The sequence below is a fragment of the Aythya fuligula genome, chromosome 12, assembly GCF_009819795.1.
Source record: "Aythya fuligula isolate bAytFul2 chromosome 12, bAytFul2.pri, whole genome shotgun sequence".
In the NCBI taxonomy this organism is placed as follows: Eukaryota; Metazoa; Chordata; class Aves; order Anseriformes; family Anatidae; genus Aythya; species Aythya fuligula.
The window spans coordinates 21130790-21155600 of NC_045570.1; the positions used below are offsets into that span (position 1 = coordinate 21130790).

General features: G+C 47.4%; 1 protein-coding gene across 2 annotated transcripts in view; it reads left to right on the forward strand.

The window, feature by feature from the left end:
- ZFHX3 (zinc finger homeobox 3) overlaps nt 1-21584 on the forward strand; it is a 110528-nt gene extending 88944 nt beyond the window's left edge. For both annotated transcript variants that reach the window (XM_032195411.1, XM_032195413.1), the window contains exons 7-9: nt 8098-8200; nt 9547-15027; nt 19473-21584. In XM_032195411.1, coding sequence (XP_032051302.1) covers nt 8098-8200; nt 9547-15027; nt 19473-21061 — 7173 coding nt within the window. In that variant the 3' untranslated portion in view covers nt 21062-21584. The remainder of the gene's footprint in view (nt 1-8097; nt 8201-9546; nt 15028-19472) is intronic.
- The last annotated feature ends 3227 nt before the right edge of the window (nt 21585-24811 follow it).

Sequence of the window (24811 nt, forward strand, 5' to 3'; positions counted from 1 at the left end):
GCTTCTAGAAGTTTGTCAAACAACATTGTGCCTGGGGGAGGTTGTGATTGTTACTGCTAGTGCAGCTTCTGACATGGAGCGGAAACTTCAGACAACACATTGTGGTTCAGCACTAACATGTTTGCGTGAAGCTTTTGTTGCCCTGTGTCATTATTTTAGCATCTAGCTTGGGAATCCTTCTTCATTGCTGTCTCTGAGAGACCAAAATTTGGCTTAAGAGCTAGTACTTGGTGAACAGTAGTAAATCTGCAGTGCAGTGTTCAAGTTGCCATTTGTGAGAACTGGTTTTGTGCTCTGGTTTGTTTTACCTCAGCACTGCTGACTGAGGATCTCTCTCAGGTACTGGTGCACACATGGGATAGTATGAATAATTGCCAAACCTCTTCTGTAGGACCTGTAAATACCATCACGACACAGATGTGCTCATAAAAGGCTTACCACATTCTCCAGCACTGATGTGCTTGCTCCAGTAAATAATATTTTGAGTCCCAAAATGTCTCTTTCATGAATTCCTTTTTCATGGGTTTCACATGAGTGTGCCTTTCCATTTGTTAGTGTCAGTCTAAGATACAGGTAGAATTAATAAGGCACATTTTCAAAAACCCTTCTAAATTCACAAATCAGATGTATTGTCAGTTTTCTACACTTTTTTGTTGTTGTTGTTATAATCTTCAAGGCAAGGTTGTGTCTGCATTTAAGAACTTGTTGCCAAGTATAAGAAGTGTTTATTTTAATTCCTGACAGTTCTTCCTCTTTGTGATTATTTTTTTCCTGAACCCCATTTCTGCCTGTTTTTCCCTTCTTTGCTGATTCCTGATCATGGAGGACAATAATATGTTTGTCACACTACTCATTTTCTTGTCAGCTCCCCTTCTGTAGCATCGTCTGAGCAAGCACATGCAGTGTTACCCAGCTTTTCTGTTACTGTTCTTTGCTCTTCTCTTTCTATCACCCTTCCAGTCCTCTTGTGTCTCCTTCTTAAACACCTTTGTGCTTTTCATCTTCCCTCTTTGCTTTATGAGTTACCTGTCCTTTCATTTTTCTTCCCTTTGTCTTTGGCCTGTCGTGCTCTGCAGGAGCCGAAAATGCAGCCAAAGATGCATGCCAAAGGTTGCAGTGACCACTGTCTGACCAAGCACTTGCAACTGCCAGGAAGAGCTTTGTGTACCCAAGTAGGCACAACAGCTGAAAACATGTAAAAATCCAGCCAAGCTGACAGATCCCATCACTCTCTGAATAACAAAATATAAAGAGATTTTAGGAGAAAAGAGCAACAGCAGCTCACTAACACTTAAAAGCTGGCCATACTCATAGGCTCGAGTACGGGTGAAGCTCTGCTCTGCTGGCCGACTACGTGCATCTAGGTTAAGTAACTGTCCTGTCACAAAGGCCCGGGCCTCTGAGACCTACCTCTGTTTTAACTGATGGTGCTTAAGTGTGCAAGTAGCTTCTGAGAATTCGATCAAATCTTGTTAGCTTCTTACTAAATTGATGGAAGGCATTCTGACCTTATAAAAGCAGTAAAAAGAAGCTGATCCCCTTTCCCATGCCAGCACACGCAACCAGTTTGCTTAAGGGTATGCACTGTACTGGTATGCAGATGGTTTGTTTGAGTCAGGCTGTCTGCAGAGCTCACAGTCCAGAAACTGGTGTGGTTGAACTAGTGCAACCACTTCACCTACACAGATGTATGTCCTCCAGGGTACAGAGAGACTGACGGAAGTCACTTGTTCAGGAGCTTAGGGGCACCTCCCAGAGGACATGACCAAAACAACTGCTATAGTATGAAGGACAGTTTTCTTAGGTCATTGCATCTTCTGTGCTGGAGTGGGACCTCCTGCTGCTGCTGCAGCATGCAGAACATCTATTGAGAAATGTGGAGTTTGGCTTATCCGTGGAGCTCACCATCTCGCTTGTTCCTTTTTTATTCCATCTTGCCACTGCCCTCGGCCCTGGGTAGCTGTTTGCTTTGGTACCCAAAGTTATGTCGGGGTAGGAAGACTGCCTCTCCTGCCTCAAATCAAGTTGTGTGTGGGGCAAGAAGATGGCTCTTCTTTGTATTACATGACAAATATTTGGTGAGATCAGTACAGCTTGTGCAGAATGTGGCGGCATCAAACGTTCCTAATTTTGCGTATTCTAGATTCTTGTCTCAGCCTGACATGGGAATTGGGTCTTGGTGCCACTGAGAGTGAATTGGAGCCCAGTAAATGGGAGCCAGGTCCCTTTCGACACAGTGTCTTTGCACTCGGCATTTGGAGGAGGCTCCAGTTAATAATACCTTATCAGACGCCTTTCAGGAACCTGCAGTGTCTAATATGTCTGTTGCCATGGAAACGGCTGCTTGCTTATGCTCAGCATCTCATATCTGTGTGGTTCGTGCCCCTTCCTTTTCATATCAACAAGCAGCCCCGATGGCTGTCCCATGGGGAGCAGCCGCAGCTCGGGGTCCTCCCGCCAGCCCTGCCACTGGGGCAGGGCCCGGCAGGGCTCCAGCGATCCCCCACGAGGCAGGGGGCCAGGGAAGGCCCTGGTGGGGCAGGGGCTGCTGCTTGGCACCGTGCTGCAGGCTGCTCTCGCCTGTCCCTCCCCATCTCCTGCTGCTGCCGATTCACAGGGCTGGCGAACAAACGTGGCCAAGTTTGTTTATGTGGCGTTGCAGCCGCTCCGAACAGGTCCGATCGCCATCTTCCCACGTAGCAGCCTCTTCGCTAGTCCTGGGCCCGCGCCGCTTCAGCAGAGAGCCCCTTAATGAGGGTGAAGTGCAGTTCGCCTGCATAGTCGATTGACAAGACTGATGGGCTCAAACCGGGAGAAGGGACGGCTTCCCAAGAGCCTCCGGTGGCGGGAGCGCTCCCTCCTCCCCCTGCCTCCTTTATCGTTCTGCACATTCCTCTCTCATCATTTCTGTTGTCAGTTTTCTCTTCCTCGGTTTAAGGCGTCTTCTCGGCTGCCTTTTCATCTTCTTCTTTTCTCCCTTGCTTTAAGAGTAATTCTTTCCCATCCCTGCCATCCCCACTTCTCCCTCGTGCTATCTGTACATTTTTTCCTCTTTCCTATTGTCTTTTCTTATTGCTCTCCCTTCTGCTGTCATTCAATTTTTCTCTCTCCCTCCTTCTCGCCCCCTCTTACTCCCCCCTTTCCCTCTCACTCTGTGTCTCATTCTCCATCTCGGATGAAGGTAATGAAAATAATCGGGCTTCATTAATTCTGAGCCCTGTGAGATGATAGCCATTTGGAGCCATGTTTGCCAATTAGATGGTCTAAATTAGAAGTGACCTTGGTATACTGCCATCGCTTTGCCTCTCTGAGTCTAATGAAGCTTTTCACTCCAGCACCCTCTCTCTCTCTTTGTAATGGAAATTACCTCCTTTGTCTGGTTCGGGAACCTTGCATCGCATGTGTATTTCCCCCTAGGTTGCATGGACATAGGGATAGTAATGTATCTCCTCAGACCCCTTCTGGAGATTTTCTTTTCAAAGCCACACGATTTCAGCACTCTTGGGCCATTTACAGAGGAACCACATGGACTGTCCACATATTGTCTCACTTTGTCCTGAGGAAAGTAAGAGAAGGCAGATCCAGTGTGTAAAGGGAGCTGGTTATTCACGCCATCCAAAGATTAATTTTTTGGACGTGACAAGAATATGCCTGTGTCACGCTGCTGGGGCCAGTGCAGGAGTGATGCAGCTCTGAGCCTCAGGCCTGTGCCGCTAAGCTGCTCTGCAGTTCATTGTCTTAAAAATACCGTAGATGCGGTCATAGCAGGAGGCATGCTTGTCACTGCTGGCAGTTGCCACCTGTGAGGAATGAACTTGCATTTTGTTCCCCAAACCAGTGACAGGTAGGTCTTCTGCTGATGGTACGTGTCAGAGCATATGCCATCTGCTGAAGGTGTTCATGAGACCAGGAGGAAGGAGACACAGTGTGTCCGTCCTTGTTGTTTTTATGTTTTGTTTTGTTTTCGTGAAAAGTCACTGGACTTCATTATTTAAAGAACAGGACATCAATTTGGGGTTTCCAAGCATGTAGGTAGATCTCTTCACCCAAGGAACTTTATCTTCTCAAAGGGACCTGAATTTCATCTGAAGGGTGGGGTTCTTGGAGGCACAGGTGTTTGTTCCAGCAGCCATCCACCCTCTGAGGCAGATAACTGCCTTCTCTGCAGCAAAGTCCTCGGGCCAGCACTCCCAAGCCCAGTGCAAGCTGCAGAGAGATGTTTCGGGAGGGGGGACGGGTTCCCTGGTGCGGCGAATGGGGCAGGGACTTGTTTGGTTCTGTGCTGCTGTCAGAGGCAGCGCTCAGAGCAAATGCTTGCTCAGCGTCAGGGCTTCCGCACCTTCCTGGGGGTACCCCCTCCAGCTGTCCAAGTACTGATAAACAGGACCCAATCATTATATCCGTATCCAGTCACTGGGCTGTCAGAAAGAGCAGATAAGGGTGAGCCACTGATCCTTCCCCATCCCTCAGTTTCATTTGGTCAGAAAGATGAAGGAGTGATGCAGTCCGAGGGGACCGCTTGCATTCCGTGTGGTCGCACTGCTCGGCCTGGGCGAGACGGGGGCTGCACGAGCAGGCGGTGCAGGACGAGCACTGCGGGGCCATGCGTGGACGTGGATTATAACACCTGGCTGCGAGGGAAAGCTGAAAAGCTTTGCTGGTGGCTTGTGGACCAGAATATCATGGCTGCAGCTGCGAAGGGAATACAGTTTAATATTAAACGGAGCAAAAAGAGTATGTACAGGTGGAAAGGAAGAAGACAAATCACATTCGTCTCAGTTACATTTGTAGGATTGGTTTTTTAGTAACAGTTCAAATTGGCTGACTTGTTGCTGTTGTGAAACAGTTGGTGTTGAAGAGAAATTTAAGCCCAGAGATGCAGGCTTAGAGCAGTCAAGGATGGGTGCCAGGATTACATCCCAGGTATTGCCTGCTCAGGTGAGAGAGAGGTAGAGAGCACTTAACGACTGTACGAGCTAACACAGACAGTGCTCAAGGTAAACACGTTCCTCTCTATCACCAGAACAGTTAATGCCGTTTAAATACATCTGAAGTACAAAATGCTGTGTTTTAGAGCACCACTCCTCGTTTATCTGTCAGGTGACCATGCCCTCCTAAACCTTCCTGTTGCCTCAGTACTCCTGTTATTTGTTTATATTAAAAGCAGCAACAATATGCGAGGCATTTTCTGCAGATACAAGGAAGCATATACAAGGTGTATACTCCAACAGGTTTGCAGTGTAAAAGGGCAAATAGTTCAAAGCTGGGAGTCTGGAATTCAGTATAAATGCAAAACAATTTGAGATGAGCAGCCCATTTTCTCTGTTCTTTGTCTCTGCTCTCTGCTTGGTTGGTGGACCGTGAGGATGAAGAAACAGTCATCCTGCCCAGGAAGTGGCATGGAAGAGAGGGGCAGCACTTCCAGGAGAAACTTGCGTGGTGCTGAATGGGTACAGAATGAAAGCAGGGTCCAGATCAGTTGCCCTATTTTCAAGGTTGTGCTTCACAGGGCTAGCCCTGTATGGCTGTCTGGACTGCCTGCTGTTGCCCTATATCCATACCCAGAATTTCTAGTTTCCCATACTTTTCTCCAAGCCTTTTTCTTTTTGCCTTTTGGGATTTTGTGTCTGTAGCAACTTAATGTACCACAGTCATAGGGTTTTTTTTCGTTTTGTGGAGGGGGGGGGTAGAAGTAGGTTGAGAACTGTGGCTGTGGAGATGCAGGTAGATAAAGGTAATTACTTAAACACATATAGGGCAGGACTTATTGGTTTGGAGACCCAGATTAAGATGCAGAGGAGCATGTGAGGTTGATGATTATATTTCGGGGAGAGTTAATTGACGGAAGGTGAAGGCAGACAAAGAACCGCTGCTTACTGCCTTCTTGAATCCCAATCAGGAATTATGATTAAAGACGCGGCGAGACAACAGAGGCCTGATGAATTGGTGTCTTTTTTTTTTCTTTTTTGCCGTCATTCACACTTGATTGACTTCAACCTTTCAAGTGCAAAAGTCTCTCTTTTCCATTATTATTCATAGCCATCTGAGTTTTTCTAATTAAAGTGTATGAAAACAATTACTGATCCGTCGTACTGAGTCTGGTAGTGGGGATGGCTGCCTTACTGTAATGCGTATAAAAAGACCACAGTTTTCTATAATGATGTGCAGCTGAGGTGTTAGATAATTTTATTCTTTTTCTACTCTGTTGGGGTTTTTTTTAATTTCTCGTGATTTATTTTTCATAATTCCTAAAGATCCTAGGAAAGCACTCTCCCTGCTGACAAGGCTGAGAGGGACAGTTCCTTCATGCCTTTCCTCCTCAGCATCCCTGCCCGGCCCCCTCCTCAGAGCCCCACCACTGTGAATGAACCAGTGACCTTTCTCATCTCCTGACCACCCATAGCCGTCAGATGCTCCTGGTTAAAGTAGAAGGTGGAACGAATTTGCTGTGCTCAGCTTCCTTCCTCGTGATTTATCAGTGTCAGCTGCCTCTCCTGCAGACATCTGTAGGACTCGGTGCTTACCTACGTGCACCTGCCCTCCACGTAAACCAAGGTAGCTCAGCATCTCCCTTTGGTACAGTTTGGATGTCTGCAGCCACTCATGTGAACCTTTGTTTCTGAGCTGCTTTTGCTTTCATTCACTTAAACCAAGGTCTAGTCTGTGTCAGTTTGGATTTGACATGTGTGTCGATAAAGAAGGTTTCATGTCCTGCACAGAGGCTTACAGGGTTTCAGCTGCAGCTTCACCATGGATTTGTTAATAGCTCATGCAGTTTGGCCAGAGTCGTGGTCCCTGACTTTGCAGAAAGCAAGCTATCATGCGTGCAGGTAACAGCCTCACTCACACTCTTCTGAAATCCACGGTTCAGATGCCCTCTTAGTGTCTGGCAGAAGGACAGAGAGGCTTGTTTTAACATACCTGTCTAGGAGTGCTTGTTTCTGTGTCACTCTTCCAGCAGTCAGAGGTTGGGAGCACAAGCACTGTAAGCATTGCAAGTCAGTGTTGGTTTCTGTTTCTCCAAGTGCCATCACGCTGGTGAGAGGGCACGCTCCTTGAGCGCCAGCAGCAGGGGAGCAGGTGGAGCTGTGGAGGTGCCTTTGCTTGCCACAGGCACATAACCGGTTCTGGCACCATGCACTTGAATACAGCACGAATGGTCACAGTGACACGGGTTTGTCTGAGACAACGACTGTGGGGCAGCTTTTCAGTTGTTGTGAGATACTGACCATGAAGGTGAAAAGGGCGTTCCTTGTCCCACATCTGATAACAGCCACACACAGCCTGCTAGCTAGGTGGTTTGTACTTGGTGTGTATGACTGGATAAACTCAAAGAAACGTGGTTTTCCAGAAAAAGATGAGTGTAAGCATTTGACTCTTTCAAGGAGCATCTCTAGCTGAAGCACACAAAATCTCCAGCTCTTCAAAAATGTTGGTACTCAAGTACTGCAGTGGTAATGATGGTGCAGGTTCTAGACAAACACTTGAAGAGAGGCGAAGGAAACGCAGCAGTCAGAGCAAGGAAAGGGTTACCAATAGCTTTTCATTTCACAGACAATTTGCTGTCTTTTTAGTCTTTCCTTATTCATCCTTTCCTTTGTCACCTCTCTCCTTATTTGTACTTTTCTTTCTCATGCCCCTCCTTTTCCTGCATCGATACACTTTGAAAACAGTGCTGCAATGCTCCCTAGTTCAAGATTACAGTGTACTTTACGAGGTATGATTTAATTAGGGGCCTTATTATGTTTTCAGCAGCTTAAGGTGGGCCTTTCAACTTATCTACCTAATTGGTTGCACAAGAAGTTTCACAGCCCATGACAAAACATTGTCAGTGATCAAAGTCTGAATTCTACATAAAGGAAAAATATTAATAATAAGATTATTCTTCAAGTGTGCACTGCTAATTATGTCCAGAATGTAACTGTAGAAACACTTTTGACTGATGTGAGCTTTGTCTAATAAACATGAGTCTTCAGTGAGCTATGAAAAGTGACGCCTCTGACTTTACAATACTGGTGTCTAATTTTGCTACTGAAGATGTTAAAAATATTTCCTTGTGCTTTTCTTTTCCCTACATCCCTACTTCCCTGTCTCCAGGTGACAACACCTGAGGTGATGATGCCCAGCAGCATGTTTCTGCCAGCAGCCACTCCAGAGAAAGATGGGAACTCCACCACCGAGGAGCTGGGGAAGCAGCCTGGTGAGTGCGGGTCAGTGAGGTCCCACCAGTCCCCCAGCTCCTGTCACCTGGCTGGGGACTGCGTCTAGGGACATCTCATGGGCAATCTCCACATACCCAGCTATGTCCTGAGGACCACAGTTGGCCAGCACATGGCAAAGCAGTCTTCCCTTACCTGCACCACAAACAGTGCCCCTGGTGTCCCTGCAGGGGGGCAGAGCAGCGCAGTTCAGAGCTGATGAGCACAGCTCTCACACCATTGCAATTCACATGGAAATTGTGGAAATTCTCCTTGCAAAGGAGAAGACCAGATGGGAGCAGCAAAAAAGAGACGTGGTAAGAGGGCTTAGAGAATTGGTAGAGAAACCACAAGGGTTGCTGCTGCTGGCCACAGACTGTACTAACACCTTTGCTGCCATCATAGCTCAAGTACGTACACTGGGGAGGTTTCAGTTGCTGCAGTGCTTATCCAGCCCAAACCTCCTCTGCCTTGTTCATTGCCATGCTGTGTTATGAAGGCATGGATGTAAATCAATGGCTATTTAGTCCTGGCTTTGTAGTGTGATGTGAGAACATCCCAAGAACGTCATTCTGCACGAGCAGAAGAGTCTGATCTTAAACTCAGCAGGGAAACAATGTTGGTCTTCCTTCCGTGCCCTCCTGGAAAGTCTGTAGGGAATGTGGTAACAAAGACAACCATTGCTTCCTTTCAGGCAGACAGCCCCTAGGTAGTGATGCTGGTGGGACAGCACTGGCATAGGCAGGAAAGGTAGTGCTTTACTGGACACTGGGATCCCCTCTTTGGCCTCCACCCTTACCACACTCTTCTGGCAGAACTGTGCTGTTAGGCCCCAGAAAAGTGGCAGTGCACTGAGTGCTTGTTCTTTCTTCTCCCTTCCTCCCTCAAACAACTTCCTTTGAGCTGCTGCTAGCAGGACCTGAATTTCATTCCTGTTTTTAGCTTTGTTGGGACCAAGACTCAAATATTACGTTCATTTGGAGAAATCTTGCTGGAAATTAGGCAGGATATCAAAGAAAAACAGCAAAGACAGATAGGTGGCTGGACAGCCTTTGCTTAAAAGGGAGAATTAAAGGTGAGAAATGTAGTAAGGGAATGTGTATGTGTGAATGATTCTCAAATACTCAAAGTGAACAAGAAAGTAAATTGTGTAGGTTTATGTAATGGGCCATGATGAGGGTTAATGGGCTGGTATTAAAATAAATGAGTGAAGGTAGAGGAGAAATGTTGGAAATACCTATTTGTCTTGCAGAGAGAAAAAACTGACCTAGTTGGGGCAAAAATTGGTGTTGATCAGCCCTTGTGCACTGGTGTAATTTCCAGTTTTGTTGTGATTTTGTTTTCACAGAGATCTCTGAGGACTCAGGAAAGAGTGTTTTGCCATCAGAAGGTGCTGAGCACAGCAGCGATCCCAAACCTGTTGCAGCTGATCAGAGCTCTGCTCGGGACGACTCCGGTTTCCTCTGCTGGAAGAAGGGGTGCAACCAGGTGTTCAAGAGCTCAGCAGCCCTGCAGACACATTTCAATGAAGTTCATGCAAAGCGGCCGCAGCTGCCAGTGTCTGATCGCCACGTCTACAAGTACCGTTGCAACCAGTGCAGCCTGGCATTCAAAACCATCGAGAAGCTGCAGCTCCACTCGCAGTACCATGTTATCCGAGCGGCCACCATGTGCTGCCTCTGCCAGCGCAGCTTCCGAACCTTCCAGGCCTTGAAGAAGCACTTGGAAACCAGCCATCTGGAGCTGAGTGAGGCTGACATTCAGCAGCTGTATGGTGGTCTTCTGGTCAACGGGGACCTTCTTGCTATGGGCGATCCTTCGCTAGCAGAAGACCACACTATAATAGTTGAGGAAGATAAGGAGGAAGAGAGCGACTTGGAAGATAAGCAGAGCCCAACAGGTAGTGATTCGGGGTCGGTACAAGAGGACTCTGGCTCAGAACCAAAACGAGCCTTACCCTTCAGGAAGGGCCCTAACTTCACTATGGAGAAATTCTTAGATCCATCTCGCCCTTACAAATGCACAGTCTGCAAGGAATCTTTCACGCAAAAGAACATTCTCCTGGTCCATTACAATTCAGTTTCTCATCTGCATAAACTGAAAAGAGCCCTCCAAGAGTCTGCTACTGGGCAGCCTGAACCTACTAGCAGCCCAGACAACAAACCCTTTAAGTGTAACACCTGTAACGTGGCCTACAGCCAGAGCTCTACCTTGGAGATCCACATGAGGTCTGTCCTGCACCAAACCAAGGCTCGCGCTGCCAAGCTAGAGGCAGCTGGGGGCAGTGGCAGTAGTAACGGAGCTGGCAATAGCAGCAGCAGCAGTCTCTCTTTGGGTTCATCCACACCAAGCCCAGTGAGCACTAGCAACAATAATACTTTCACAACTACCAACACAAGTAATTCGGGCACAACTCCCATTCCCAGCCTGCTCAACCAGGTATCCAGCGACAGCTTGGGAATTGCTCCCATAGGTAACCCTGTTAGCACTAATATCTCCTCCCCTTCTGAGCCCAAAGAGGTAAACCGAAAGAAGCTGGCAGACATGATTGCATCCAGGCAGCAGCAGCAGCAGCAGCAGCAACAGCAACAGCAGCAGCAGCAGCAGCAGCAGCAACAGCAGCAGCAACAAGCTCAGACCTTGGCACAGGCCCAGGCTCAAGTCCAGGCCCACCTGCAACAAGAACTGCAGCAACAAGCTGCTCTCCTGCAATCTCAGCTATTCAACCCAGCACTTTTGCCGCACTTTCCAATGACCACTGAGACCCTTCTGCAGCTTCAACAACAGCAGCATCTTTTGTTTCCTTTCTACATCCCCAGTGCCGAGTTCCAGCTCAATCCAGAAGTTAGCTTGCCTGTCACCAGTGGTGCTCTAACACTGACTGGCACAGGTCCGAGTTTGCTGGAGGACCTGAAGGCCCAAGTTCAGCTCCCTCAGCAGAGCCATCCACAGCTCTTACAACAGCAGCAAGGTCAGCTGTCCTTGTCACAACCTCATGTCCTTATACAGCAGAGCCAGCACCCAGAGAAGAAGAATAAATCTGTAGTGAAGGAGAAAGAAAAAGAAACCCCACGGGAAAAGGAAAGTGCAGAGAGGGGAGACAATAATGCAGCATCTAAGGAGTCTTTGCCTGATAACTTAAAGCCCAAAGACAAGAAGGACTTTGTACCAGGCAGCAATTCGGAGCCCTCTTTACTGCCTCCACGTATTGCATCTGATGCAAGAGGGAATGCTACAAAAGCCTTGCTAGAAAATTTTGGCTTTGAGCTTGTAATTCAGTATAACGAAAACAAGCAGAAGGTGCAGAAGAAAAATGGGAAGACAGAGCAAGGTGAGAACTTGGAAAAGCTAGAGTGTGATACATGTGGCAAGTTCTTTTCAAATATCCTCATCCTGAAGAGCCACCAAGAGCATGTTCACCAACATTACTTTCCCTTTAAGCAGTTAGAGAGATTTGCCAAACAGTACAGAGAACACTATGACAAACTGTACCCGCTGCGGCCTCAGACCCCAGAGCCACCACCACCACCTCCACCGCCCCCACCTCCACTCCCTCCAGCACCTCCTCAGCCAGCTTCTACTCCTACCATTCCTACTTCTGCCCCACCAATTACCTCTCCTACGATTGCACCAGCCCAGCCATCTGTGCCACTCACTCAGCTCTCCATGCCAATGGAGCTCCCCATCTTTTCACCACTTATGATGCAAACCATGCCACTACAAACATTACCTGCTCAGCTGCCGCCCCAGCTTGGTCCTGTAGACCCTCTGCCTGCAGACTTGGCCCAGTTATACCAGCATCAGCTCAACCCCAGCCTTCTCCAGCAGCAGCAGAACAAGAGGCCACGGACACGAATCACTGATGACCAACTCAGAGTTCTTCGGCAGTATTTTGATATTAACAATTCCCCAAGTGAGGAACAGATCAAAGAGATGGCGGACAAATCTGGGTTACCCCAGAAAGTGATCAAGCACTGGTTTAGAAACACTCTTTTCAAAGAACGCCAGCGCAACAAGGATTCCCCATACAATTTCAGTAATCCTCCCATTACCAGCCTGGAAGAGCTGAAGATAGACTCACGGCCTCCTTCTCCAGAACCTCAAAAGCAGGAGTACTGGGGAAGCAAGCGATCCTCCCGGACACGCTTTACTGACTACCAACTCAGAGTCCTGCAGGACTTCTTTGATGCCAATGCTTATCCAAAGGATGATGAATTTGAGCAGCTTTCTAACTTGCTGAACCTGCCAACACGTGTCATAGTGGTGTGGTTCCAGAATGCCCGTCAAAAAGCTAGGAAAAACTATGAGAATCAGGGAGAAGGCAAAGATGGAGAACGGCGGGAGCTCACAAATGACAGATACATTAGAACAAGCAACTTGAACTACCAATGTAAAAAGTGCAGCCTAGTTTTTCAGCGCATTTTTGATCTCATTAAACACCAGAAAAAGCTTTGTTACAAAGATGAGGATGAAGACGGACAGGATGATAGCCAGAATGAAGACTCTATGGATGCAATGGAGCTCTTGACTCCAACCAGTTCCTCCTGCAGCACACCAATGCCCTCACAAGCTTACAGCACACCTACATCTTCAGCTAATGCAACCTCCTCAGCTTTTCTGCAGCTCACAGCAGAGGCAGACGATTCCTCCACCTATAGCTCTAAAGTAGAAGCTACAGATGAGAAACCAAAGCAGTCTGAACCTCCAAGTACACAGCAAAACCAAACTCAAGAGAAGCAAGTGCAACCAAAGCAAGAGTCTCAGCAGCAACAGGACCAAGGAGAACAAAAGACAAATTCAGCACACCAAAAGATTTCACAGTTATCCTCCCCCTCTTCATTACAACAGCCACCTCCCCCTCCTCAGCCCCCTCAGTGTTCTTTGTCACAGTCAAGCCCAAGTCCATCTCAGCTGTCACATCTCTCCCTCAAACCCATCCACACATCCACCCCTCAACAGCTGGCAAACCTACCTCCTCAGCTAATCCCATACCAGTGTGACCAGTGTAAGCTGGCATTTCCTTCCTTTGAGCATTGGCAGGAGCATCAGCAGCTTCATTTTCTGAGTGCACAAAACCAGTTTATTCACCCCCCGTTCCTGGACAGAACGCTGGATATGCCTTTCATGCTTTTTGATCCCAGTAATCCACTACTTGCGAGCCAGCTGCTATCGGGTACATTACCACAGATTCCAGCAAGCTCCGCTACTTCTCCATCAACTCCAACATCCACAATGAACACACTGAAGAGAAAGCTGGAGGAAAAGGCCAGCGCAAGCCCTGGAGAAAATGACAGTGGGACTGGAGGAGAAGAACCTCAAAGGGATAAACGTCTAAGGACAACAATTACCCCAGAGCAGCTGGAAATTCTTTATCAGAAATACTTGCTAGACTCCAACCCAACACGGAAAATGTTGGATCACATTGCACATGAAGTGGGCTTGAAGAAACGTGTTGTGCAAGTTTGGTTTCAGAACACCCGTGCGCGGGAAAGGAAGGGACAGTTCAGAGCTGTAGGGCCTGCCCAAGCCCATAGACGTTGTCCATTCTGCCGGGCTCTCTTTAAAGCAAAGACAGCTCTGGAAGCTCACATCCGATCCCGCCACTGGCATGAGGCCAAGAGAGCCGGATACAACTTGACGTTGTCTGCTATGCTCTTAGATTGCGATGGGGGACTCCAGATGAAGGGAGACATCTTTGATGGAGCAAGCTTTTCCCACATGCCACCAACTAGTAGTGATGGTCAGAGTGTTCCTCTCTCCCCAGTGAACAAGAGCATGGAACTGTCACCTCGGACTCTGCTGAGTCCATCCTCCATCAAGGTGGAAGGGATAGAAGACTTTGAGAGTCCCTCCATGTCCTCGGTCAACCTGAGCTTTGACCAGACAAAGCTGGACAATGATGACTGCTCTTCTGTCAACACTGCAATCACAGACACTACAACAGGAGATGAAGGGAATGCAGACAACGATAGCGCAACAGGGATTGCAACTGAAACCAAATCTGCATCAGGACCCAGTGAAGGTCTCACAAAAGCTGCCATGATAGCAATGTCTGAATATGAAGATCGTCTGTCTTCTGGCCTGGTCAGCCCAGCTCCCAGCTTTTACAGCAAAGAGTACGATAATGAAGGTACTGTGGACTATAGTGAAACATCCAGCCTTGCAGATCCCTGCTCACCCAGCCCTGGTGCAAGTGGTTCAGCCAGCAAGTCTGGGGAGAGTGGGGATCGGCCCGGACAGAAACGCTTTCGCACTCAGATGACTAATCTCCAGCTAAAAGTTCTTAAGTCGTGCTTTAATGACTACAGGACACCTACCATGCTGGAGTGTGAGGTCTTGGGCAATGACATTGGACTGCCAAAGAGAGTTGTTCAGGTCTGGTTCCAAAATGCTCGGGCAAAGGAGAAGAAGTCCAAACTCAGCATGGCCAAGCATTTTGGTATAAACCAAACAAGTTATGAGGGACCCAAAACAGAGTGCACTTTGTGTGGCATCAAGTACAGCGCTCGACTGTCTGTACGTGACCATATCTTCTCTCAACAGCATATCTCCAAAGTTAAAGAAACCATTGGAAGCCAGTTGGATAAGGAAAAGGAGTATTTTGACCCTGCTACTGTACGTCAGTTGATGGCTCAGCAGGAGCTGGACCGGATCAAAAAAGCCAATGAGGTTCTTGGTCTGGCAGCTCAACAGCAGGGCATGTTTGATAACACCCCTCTGCAAGCTCTTAACCTTCCTGCTGCGTACCCAGCACTACAGGGCATCCCTCCAGTCTTGCTCCCAGGCCTCAACAGCCCATCCTTACCAGGCTTCACTCCATCCAACACAGGTGGGTATGGATGTTATCACACTACCCAGAGACACAGCTTAACCTGATGCATCTTTAGCACAAGTGGATGTTCCCTTCAGAGTGACCAGTAATAGGATACTTGGCCCTTTAGTTAAGCATGTTTACTTGAGAGCAAATAGGCATCGGGTGTTTTATCTTTAATTCCTGAATTCATTTTTCTAGCAAAATCTGAAATAAAGCAATGTTGCATATCTATGTTATGCTAGCACAGACTTAAAATTCTGATGCACTTTCAAGGAAATGGAAAATAGAGGATTTATCAAATAGAACATGAAAAGGACTAATGTACTGAATGCATTGTTCATTATATCTTTCCTTTTGATATTAAATTCAGTTTATGCAATGCCATCACAAGTTTTCAGTAATTCTGAACTGTTTCCAGGGAAAATGTAATGTGCCTGGTAGTAGTGGTGACAGAATCTGGAGCATCTTTATGTAACGCCCTTATAGTGACCTCCAGGACAAATCCTGATGGGGTGGTGGGTTGTTTTTGAGCTATGAGCTGGGAACTGTCTGAAAATACCTTCCCAACCAAAAACAGCGTAGTTGTAGGATAAATCTAATTTGTGTTTTAATAGGATATTTCTTAACAATACTACATAACAATGAAATTTGGCCTAGTCCTTTGGATGGCCTAATTCCACATATTGGATGCTCTTTTCCCTTGTACCTGATGGCAGGCTGGAAAGTATACAATGTATAGCAAATACTATCAGTAGAAGGTACTATTCAGTACACTAGACCTAGAAAAGTTGATTCAAGGATTATTTCACCCCTGCTGCATCTGTGGCATCCCAAGGATACGCTTGCATCTGAATTGCAACTCGTGACAGAGCTAATTGATGTTCTCTGGCAGACCTGCTTTCAGTTGGCAGACTTCTCTGTTTACTTGATGATACCTTTTCAAGTTGCCTCTCACCAGGGCCACTCTGCATTTGCAAAGATATCCCAAGAACTGATTCTAGTGTCCTGTCTCAGCAACAGGCTGTCTGTCTCAGATGGAAAATGCCATCGTGCCTGGTCCTGCTACAGCATATGCCAGTATGCACCTTTGTTTTCTATACTGCACTGATACTGCTGTAACACCATCAGGCTGTGTCCAGAAACAGTAACTTTCTCTTAGTGTACTGAACTAATTGGATAATGATAAGTTATAATCCTTGGTATAAAGTATAAATATTATCTAAGCATCTTCCTGGCTTCTTATTCAGAAACTGGAGTGATAGCAGTCTTCAAAAAGACTTTTTGATGCTTTTTGTCAGCAGGCCATTTTGTAAGTTCTTTTTTCAACAGATTGAAGAACTGAGTGCTGATGCTGCCAGGTAACATGATAGTGTCATATTAATCGAATTGCCTTCTTCATTTGTCATGCAGGAGGTAAATCTTTGGATAAGCAAATCAAAATCTTAGTAAAAAAAATAGCTGGCTTGAGCAGTTAGGTGGAACTTGGAACAGCTTATCTGACATCTGCAAGGGAGGCTGGTTGCAGAGTTGTTCAGTATAAATCACATCACTAGAACCTGAAGTTAGTATGTTGTTACAATGACATCGGGTATAATATCCTAAAGAGAGCATTAAGGACCCATGACTCAAATCAGGCATCCTTCTATCCCCTGGGAAATGTCTCTGTTCACCTTTTTCTCCACAACTATTCATCTCTGAAGTATCTTCTGCTGGCAAATGGACAAGAGTTGGGTTCTGGTCTTTCCAAATATGATCCGTACTCTTGGAGTCAAGATCCTTCTCTCCCCTGGAGCAGCATGGGGATTACATTGTAGTGTGGTTGCTGGTGTTCATGTCAGAAGCAGAAGAGATCAGAGTAAGTTTATCTAGAAAAGTTTTCTATTAGGAGTTAGGGCCTCTGCAAGGTTTTTTTGCATAGTTACAGAATTCCTTCCACCCCCACCCCACCCCGAGTAGATAAAATAGTGACAATGGGTGTAGGATAGTCCATTGTAATTAAGCCATCTTTAAAAACAGTTGCTGTGAGATGTTCTTCTGTCTGGGGCTGCTGCCCATTCCTGCTCCTTGAGTGTAGTCTTAGGCTTGTGCCTGATGGGGATCTTTGTGTGCCAGGATATTTTCATGCTATTTCTTTCCAACAGATCTTGGTTCAGTGGCCAGAAGTAAGCCAAAATTATTTCTTTGGCAAATTACATTGTCAGCCTATCACAGATCAGCTCCATGCTCTTTACTTAGTACCCCAAGTTTATAACAAGATCTAAAATTACTTTTTTGTGCTTCAATATATATGTTGCCTTTATTTTTCTCCAAAGATCAGTATGTGTCTTGGGGAGATGGGGCTACATACTATGAATGTTAAGAGTAATCAGTGACTGTCTAGGCAGGACTAAGCTATTTAGAAAGTCAAACAGACTATTTGTGGCCTTTAGATAAAGCTCCAAAGGTCAGGCCATCTCAGCTCAAAGCCTGTCGAAACAGATAAGGCTGTGCATCCAGGAATGTTATGAATTAGCTGCTGCTCCTGTGCTTGAACCTCTCAGGTACTGTTCAACTAGGGAACATCAGTTTCAATGGCATCTATCCATAATATCCCCTTATCTGAAATCTATAAGGCTGCTGCGTCGAGGCTCACTTCATACCTTTACAAATCACTATTGTCTCAATACAGCATCAAGAGCAGTTGCAGGTCTCAGAAGGGCTTTGCTTCAGTCATCACTGAATTCTCCAGGGCTCTTATCCTGCCTCTTCCTCAAGCCCTGCTGCTCGCTTCCTTTACCAGGCTGTCCTCTGCAGAGCCACATCAGTTTTGTCCAGCTCTGCATGCAGGTCTCCAAACAAAGCCAGGGGGTGAATGCAACACCATAGCCAAATGAACCGTTTATACTAGGGTGTAGTGCAGCCAGGATTTGGAGACTGCTGTGCCCCACTTTGCTGCCAACTGCTACTCAAAATACGATGCTGCAAGAAGGTTGTTCCTTTGCTGTATTCTGAGCAGTACAAATTCAGTGACACCCATAGTTACTGAATGAGCTACATTCCAGGAAAGGAATGAAGTTTGATCTAAAGAGAACGAGTCCAGGGGACTGGGATAACTCCACTGTACAGGGGACAACAGCCAGAAAGTCTGGCTGAACTTATACAAGAAAGCCAGGTGCATTGTTTGTGTTGAGTAGTTTCTTCAGTACATTTGCATCTGTTCAGCTGTCTGTGATACGTGGAGGTTTTCTCTCTTTGGTTTACAGAATCACAGAATAAATTAGGTTGAAAAGAACCTCTGGAGGTCACCTGGTCCAAACACCCTGCTCAGGCAGGGCCACCTAGAGCAGGTTGTGAATAACTGACTCATTTTCGAAATGGCAGTATTTTCTGGTTTGCTGTCACCCTGCATCTGTGCATCACAAGAGAGACGTGTTTGGGCTGCCTTGCTTCCAGCCACAGGAAGGGAAAGTGGGCACCCAGAGAGGCAGCTTGCCGTGGAAGCCCAGCTGCTTCTCCAGGAGCCACCTGGGTTCCCACACGCCAGCCCCCTGCCCCGGGTGCCTCCGCTCTCAGCACCAGCTCTCACCCAGCAGCCCTTCTCCAAAGCTCCTTCTATCCTTGAGCCACCTGAGGCTCCTCATCAGCCTTCCCACACATCCGCTTTGTTCCCTCACCAAATGCCCTCAGCTGCCCCAGCCCTGAGGTCTCTCAGGTGTCCCTCTGCCATCTGCAGGGGGAAAACAGCCCCGTGGCTGCCGGCTGCTCTCTCCCTGAGCCGCGGGAGCTCCTCAGCAGCTCACCACTGGTGGGTCATGGCAGATGTCTGTCCGTCTGTCCTCGCCCGATAAGGGGCAGTGCAAGGATCTGGAATATTGAGGGGCACATCAGGCTTTATCCATGGTAGCTCTTCGTAGGACATCTCCTTATCCAGTGTTTTCCAACTAGAGAGCAGTGGATTTTGCCAAGCATTAGGAGCACACAGAAGTTGGCAGCTGCGGCTCTTCCCTGGGGAAGAGCAAGCTGATAAACTAGGAGAGAACAGGATGAGGAACACATCCCTTTTCTGCACCCCTCTGGCATTCCCCACCTTCCTCCTTTCCATTTCCCCTGCCCCACTCCTTCGCGTACATTTTAAGTATTTTCATAATCCAGCACTAACTAGCTTACGTGAAATGGCAGATGATAACACCATCTCACCTGAAGCGTCATGGGCAGCCAGCACTGCGTGGCCATGGGTGACAGGGCTGACGGGCACCGGGGGGTGCGGGCATCCCCGTGCCCAGGGGAAGCGGGGCTGGCACCCAGGCACCCCAACATGAGCCACGCAGCACGGGGCTGGTGTCACTGTCCCTGCCACAGTCACTGCCCCTGCGTGGAGAAGGGCGTGCAGGGGCACTCGTGGGGTGTCCTGAGGTCACCCTGCTTCGTGCTTGCCACCTGCCCTGCACTGACTCCTCACCTCTCTCTCCTCCCTCTTGCAGCTTTAACTTCTCCCAAACCCAACCTGATGGGCCTACCCAGCACAAGCGTCCCTTCGCCCGGACTCCCCACCTCTGGATTACCAAATAAGCAGCCCCCGGCCGCTCTGAGCTCGCCCACTCCGGCACAAGCCACGGCGGCCGTGGCCCCGCAGCAGCCGCCGGCAACAACCCCACAGCCGCAGCAGCAGCAGCCGCCCCCGCCGCAGCGCAAGGAGAAGGAGAGCGAGAAGGCAAAAGAGAAGGAAAAGGCACCCAAGGGGAAGGGGGACCCCCTGCCGGGGCCCAAGAAGGAGAAGGGGGAGGCGCCGGCAGGTGCCCTCTCGGCCCCGCTGCCTGCCATGGAGTATGCGGTGGAGCCTGCCCAGCTGCAGGCACTGCAGGCCGCCCTGAATTCGGACCCCACCACCTTGCTGACGAGCCAGTTCCTGCCCTACTTCGTCCCCGGGTTTTCCCCCTACTACGCCCCGCAGATCCCTGGCGCCCTGCAGAGCGGGTACCTGCAGCCCATGTACGGGATGGAGGGGCTCTTCCCCTACAGCCCTGCACTGTCGCAGGCGCTGCTGGGGCTGTCCCCCGGCTCCCTGCTGCAGCAGTACCAGCAATACCAGCAGAGTCTGCAGGAGGCATTGCAGCAGCAGCAGCGGCAAGCGCAGCAGCAGCAGCAGCAGCAGCAGCAGCAGCAGCAGCAGCAGCAGAAAGCGCAGCAGCCCAAAGGAAGCCAAACCCCCGTCCCCACGGGGGCTGCCACCCCGGACAAAGACCCTGCCAAAGAACCCCCCAAGCAAGAAGAGCAGAAGAATGCACCCCGCGAGGTGTCCCCCCTCCTGCCCAAACCCCCAGAAGAGCCCGAAGCGGAAGGCAAGGGCGCGGACTCCCTCTGCGACCCCTTCATCGTCCCGAAGGTGCAGTACAAGCTGGTCTGCCGCAAGTGCCAGGCGGGCTTCGGCGACCAGGAGGCGGCCAGCGACCACCTGAAGTCCCTCTGCTTCTTCGGCCAGTCCATGGCGAACCTGCAAGAGATGGTGCTTCACGTGCCCACCGGCAGCGGCCAGGGCAGCGGCTCGTACCAGTGCGTGGCGTGCGAGAGCACGGTGTGTGGGGACGAAGCCCTCAGTCAGCATCTCGAGTCAGCCCCGCACAAACACCGAACAATCACAAGAGCAGCAAGAAACGCCAAAGAGCACCCCAGTCTATTACCTCACTCTGCCTGCCCCCCCGACCCCAGCACCGCATCTACCTCGCAGTCGGCCGCTCACTCAAACGACAGCCCCCCGCCCCCCCGGCCTCCCCCGGCTTCCCCCCACGCCTCCAGAAAGCCCTGGCCCCCGGCAGCCCCCCGCGCCCCGCCGGGGAAGCCGCCGCCGCCGCCTTTCCCTCCTCTCTCCTCATCTTCAACGGTTACCTCAAGTTCATGCAGCACCTCAGGGGTTCAGCCCTCGATGCCAACAGACGACTATTCGGAGGAGTCTGACACGGATCTTAGCCAAAAGTCAGATGGACCGGCGAGCCCGGCGGAGGGGCCCCGGGACCCCGGCTGCCCTAAGGACAGTGGTCTAGCTAGCGTAGGAATGGACACCTTCAGATTGTAAGCTTTGAAGATGAACAATGAAAATTTAAATAAAAAAGTTAATAACAAACCAATTTCAAAAATAGACTAACTGCAATTCCAAAGCTTCTAACCAAAAAAAGAAAAAAGAAAAAAGAAAAAGCGTGGGTTGTTTTCCCATATAACGATGCCGGTGGGTTTTACATTTCTTTTTTCCTTTCCTTTTAATAAAATAAAACTTAAAAAAAAAAAAATCTGTTACATTTGTCCTTTCGAAGGTACTGTTGGTCTGGGAGACGAAAGCCCGTGCTGCCTCCTTACTGTCTTCGGAGCTTAAGCCCCTTGTATATTGCCCCTTTTCAATAACGCCCCACGTCGATAGCACAGCAGAGGCCGGCATGCACTGTATGGGAAAGCAGCCCACCTTGTTACAGTTTTAAATTTCTTGCTATCTTAGCATTCAGATACCAATGGCTTGCTAAAAGAAAAAAGAAATGTAATGTCTTTTTATTCTCAGGTCAATCGCTCACACTTTGTTCTGTTTTCAGAATCATTGTTTTATATATATATATATAATTTCTTTTGTTTGTTTTTGGGTTTTTTGTTTTGTTTTGTTTTCGTTCCAGAAAAGGTTGGGTTTTTTGTTTTTGTTTCCTTTTTTTTTTTTTTTTGTTCGTTTGTTTGTTTTTTTGTTAATTTAAAATGGGCAGAAAGTATTCAAGAGAAAATCAATGTGAACTGCTTTAGCTTTTCGGGGATTCTAAGGGTAGCTTTTCTGCTGAAGCCAATTTCAAGGGGAAAAGTTAAGCACTCCCACTTTTCAGAAAAAAATAAACCACAAAGAGTGTTGAGGACTCGGAGCTTAAAAAAATAAGTTTTAAAACAACTGACTTTCTGTATTTATGATAGATATGACCATTTTTGGTGTTGAGTAGATTGTTGCATTGGAAATGAACTGAAGCAGTATGGTAGATTTAAAAGAAAAAACCCTTTTGTGTACATTTAGCTTTTGTATGGTCCAGCTGACGGCTTCTCATTTGATGTTGTCTTGTTCATTCCTAGCCAGATAGATTGCAATCCATTGACTCGCCTAAGCTTTTCTCCCCTTTGTACCTTTACTCCCCGTTTTCCCCATCCTGTAATCTTCCACTTATGGTTGCTACCTTCATTTCTTAGAGGGTGGTTGCATAATTATTTTATAAAAACTAAAGAAAGAAGTTCAAAGGGTTTTGGGGGGTCAGTAGGATCCCTTGCAGAATATTTTTTGTTGGGGGTTTGAAACTTTTTAAGGCGTATACATACAATTTACCTATGTCTGTTACCCTTGTGCACTTATCTCTTTCTTATTTTCCATTTTTCCTGTTTTTGTTTTTTTTTCCTCTTCTTTTCCTCATTTTGTAAATGCTTCAAAGACTCTGTTCCTAACTATAAGCATTTGTTTCTGTTTGTGTAATTAGGCTGCACTCTGTTCCTTCTTTTGAAAAAAAAAAAAAAAGTTTTTGTTACATTTTTTTTCTCTAAAGAAAATTCATGCTTTAAATAAAATCCAAAGACATACCCTTTCACCACTGGTGCAGAATGAGCAAAAAGGATTCTTTTTACTTGAGAATTTGTTTCTGATTTAAACAAACAAGTCTAAGTTTAAATAAAGAATAAAAAAAGTACCCAGGTTGTTATCTGTGCTTCTTCTGCAAGCAGAGAGACAACTCTTAATGAAAATCCAGCATACCAAAAGGCAGGTTTCAGTTCTGAAGTTGTGTCCCTGTGCTAGGCAGCCTGAGCAGTGAGTGCCCAGAGACGCAGCTAGCGATGCACAGAAAGAGGCTCTCTGTGAGGCGTTTGTGCTTACGTTGATCTCTGTGCTCCTGTTTGTGGAAAACACGCCGACATACACGCACACACGCACGCACGCACTCACACGTCTTTTGTGGTCTGGACTTTGAAAGGAAAACTTTGTGCTGCTAAAATGTAGATTCTGGAGACAAATAGATGCTTGCTTTCACTTCCGTAGCCAAATGTCAACAGAAACGGTCTCCTTTCCCCCCCGTTTCCTCTTCCCCGAAAGTGTGAGAGCCTTCTCCCTGTCATCCTCATCCTCCTCCTGCTTCAAAGGGAACTTCGAAGACTGTGAACGCAGGTTCCTCCCGCCGCCTTCGGGCTTCTCCTCCCAGGGCTGAAGCCGCTCATCGACTCTGCAAGAGACTGGAGCATCCTGAGAGACGAACGTGGGTTTCATTTTTTAGCGGGACTCTTTTATTTTTACAGATTTTTGGTTTTAGTTTGATGAAAGACTAGATCCTGAACTGTTGTACATATTTCTAACTAGGCTAATGCACAGTGCAAATTCCTTTTTTAATTGTTTTTTAAGTAGACGATACTAAAGAGAATACCATCTAATATTCCTACCAGTATCCAGTTGTAGCATAAGGTGTCAAAAATGAAAACAAGTACACAAAATGCGTTTGCTGTTTTAACAAACTGTTTTCTTTTAACAAAAGTTCTTGTATTTCTCCCCGTGTTTGAGATGAACATTTTTTAAATTCTAAAGTTGTACAGTTTTGTTTTTCCATTATTTTATCTTGTTTGTAATTCTATGAAATATATATATATATATATTTTTTGCCATTTAACTGTTGTATGTTACTCTGTCTGTATCATATAGAAATTTTTCTGTTTGTTCTGTTTTTTGATTATGTGATACAAGTTAACAATTTAACACTAGCTTTATCTGTCAAATTCTGCGAGGTCTCTTTGAAATCCTTTTGTTTTGTTGGTTTTGTTTTGTTTTTGTTTTTTTTAATTATATTGCTTGGTCATAGTGCAATTTCCCTCTCCTTCTTCCCCCTCCTCCTTCCCACCCACTAAAAGGTTTTATAAATTCATTTCCTTGTATTTTTTGTAAATGTTTCTAGAGACTTCCAGTGCGAGGTTGCCTCCTCCTCTCGCAGTCCCCACGCTATGGGGTGGGATGGCCGCGGGATGCGCCGTTCCCGGCTGCCCAAGGCCGACGGCTGGGACTGGATGCCCCCCGCCCGGCGGCCCCATGGGACCCCACGTCCCAGCCCCACGCCCGCAGAGCCATGGTGGGAGCAGGGGCGGCCCCGCGGAGCCTTTTTGAGATCTGCCCTTGTCAGCTAAGGTCGGAAGGCCAGGGGCCGGGCAGAGCGGGGCAAGCAGGGCATGAGGAAAAGATTTTAAACTTAGCATTGAGCGGGTTTCTGTTTTATTTTTAATAAAAAGCTTTTTTAAGTGGTGAAGATGGCCAAAGTTTCATACAACTGAGAATAAAGTAAGGCGTAAGGCGTGTTGGGGCCACCCGCGCCCGCTGGGCAGGCGGGGCGGGAGCTGGCGAGGGAGGCACCGGCACGGCCAGCACACTCGGTGTTCGTGGAAATATATTTTGCTTTAGAAAAAAAAAAAAAAAAAACTTTTAAATAGAAGCAGAAATTGGGTTGGTTGGTTGGTTGGTTGGTTGGCTGGTTGGTTGGTTGGTTGGTTGGTTTATTGGCGCTGAGATACTGCCCACTGTGAATCACAAAGCTTTGACTATTTTTTTTGTTTTTATTTCTGGGGGGCGAGTTTGGGTAGAACAGAAAGCATAAATGAGGTGAAGAGGGATATGAACAGCCTTTGCAATGTACAAAAAATAGAGCAAGTGAAACCAAAAATGATGTTCTTGGTGTTTTTCTATAATGTAGTCTTGTTAGCTTTTTTTGTTACTGTAACAATGCTGATCTCGAACTGTACCAAAATACATGGAGACTAACAGAAACAGAAACCACATGGAACTTTC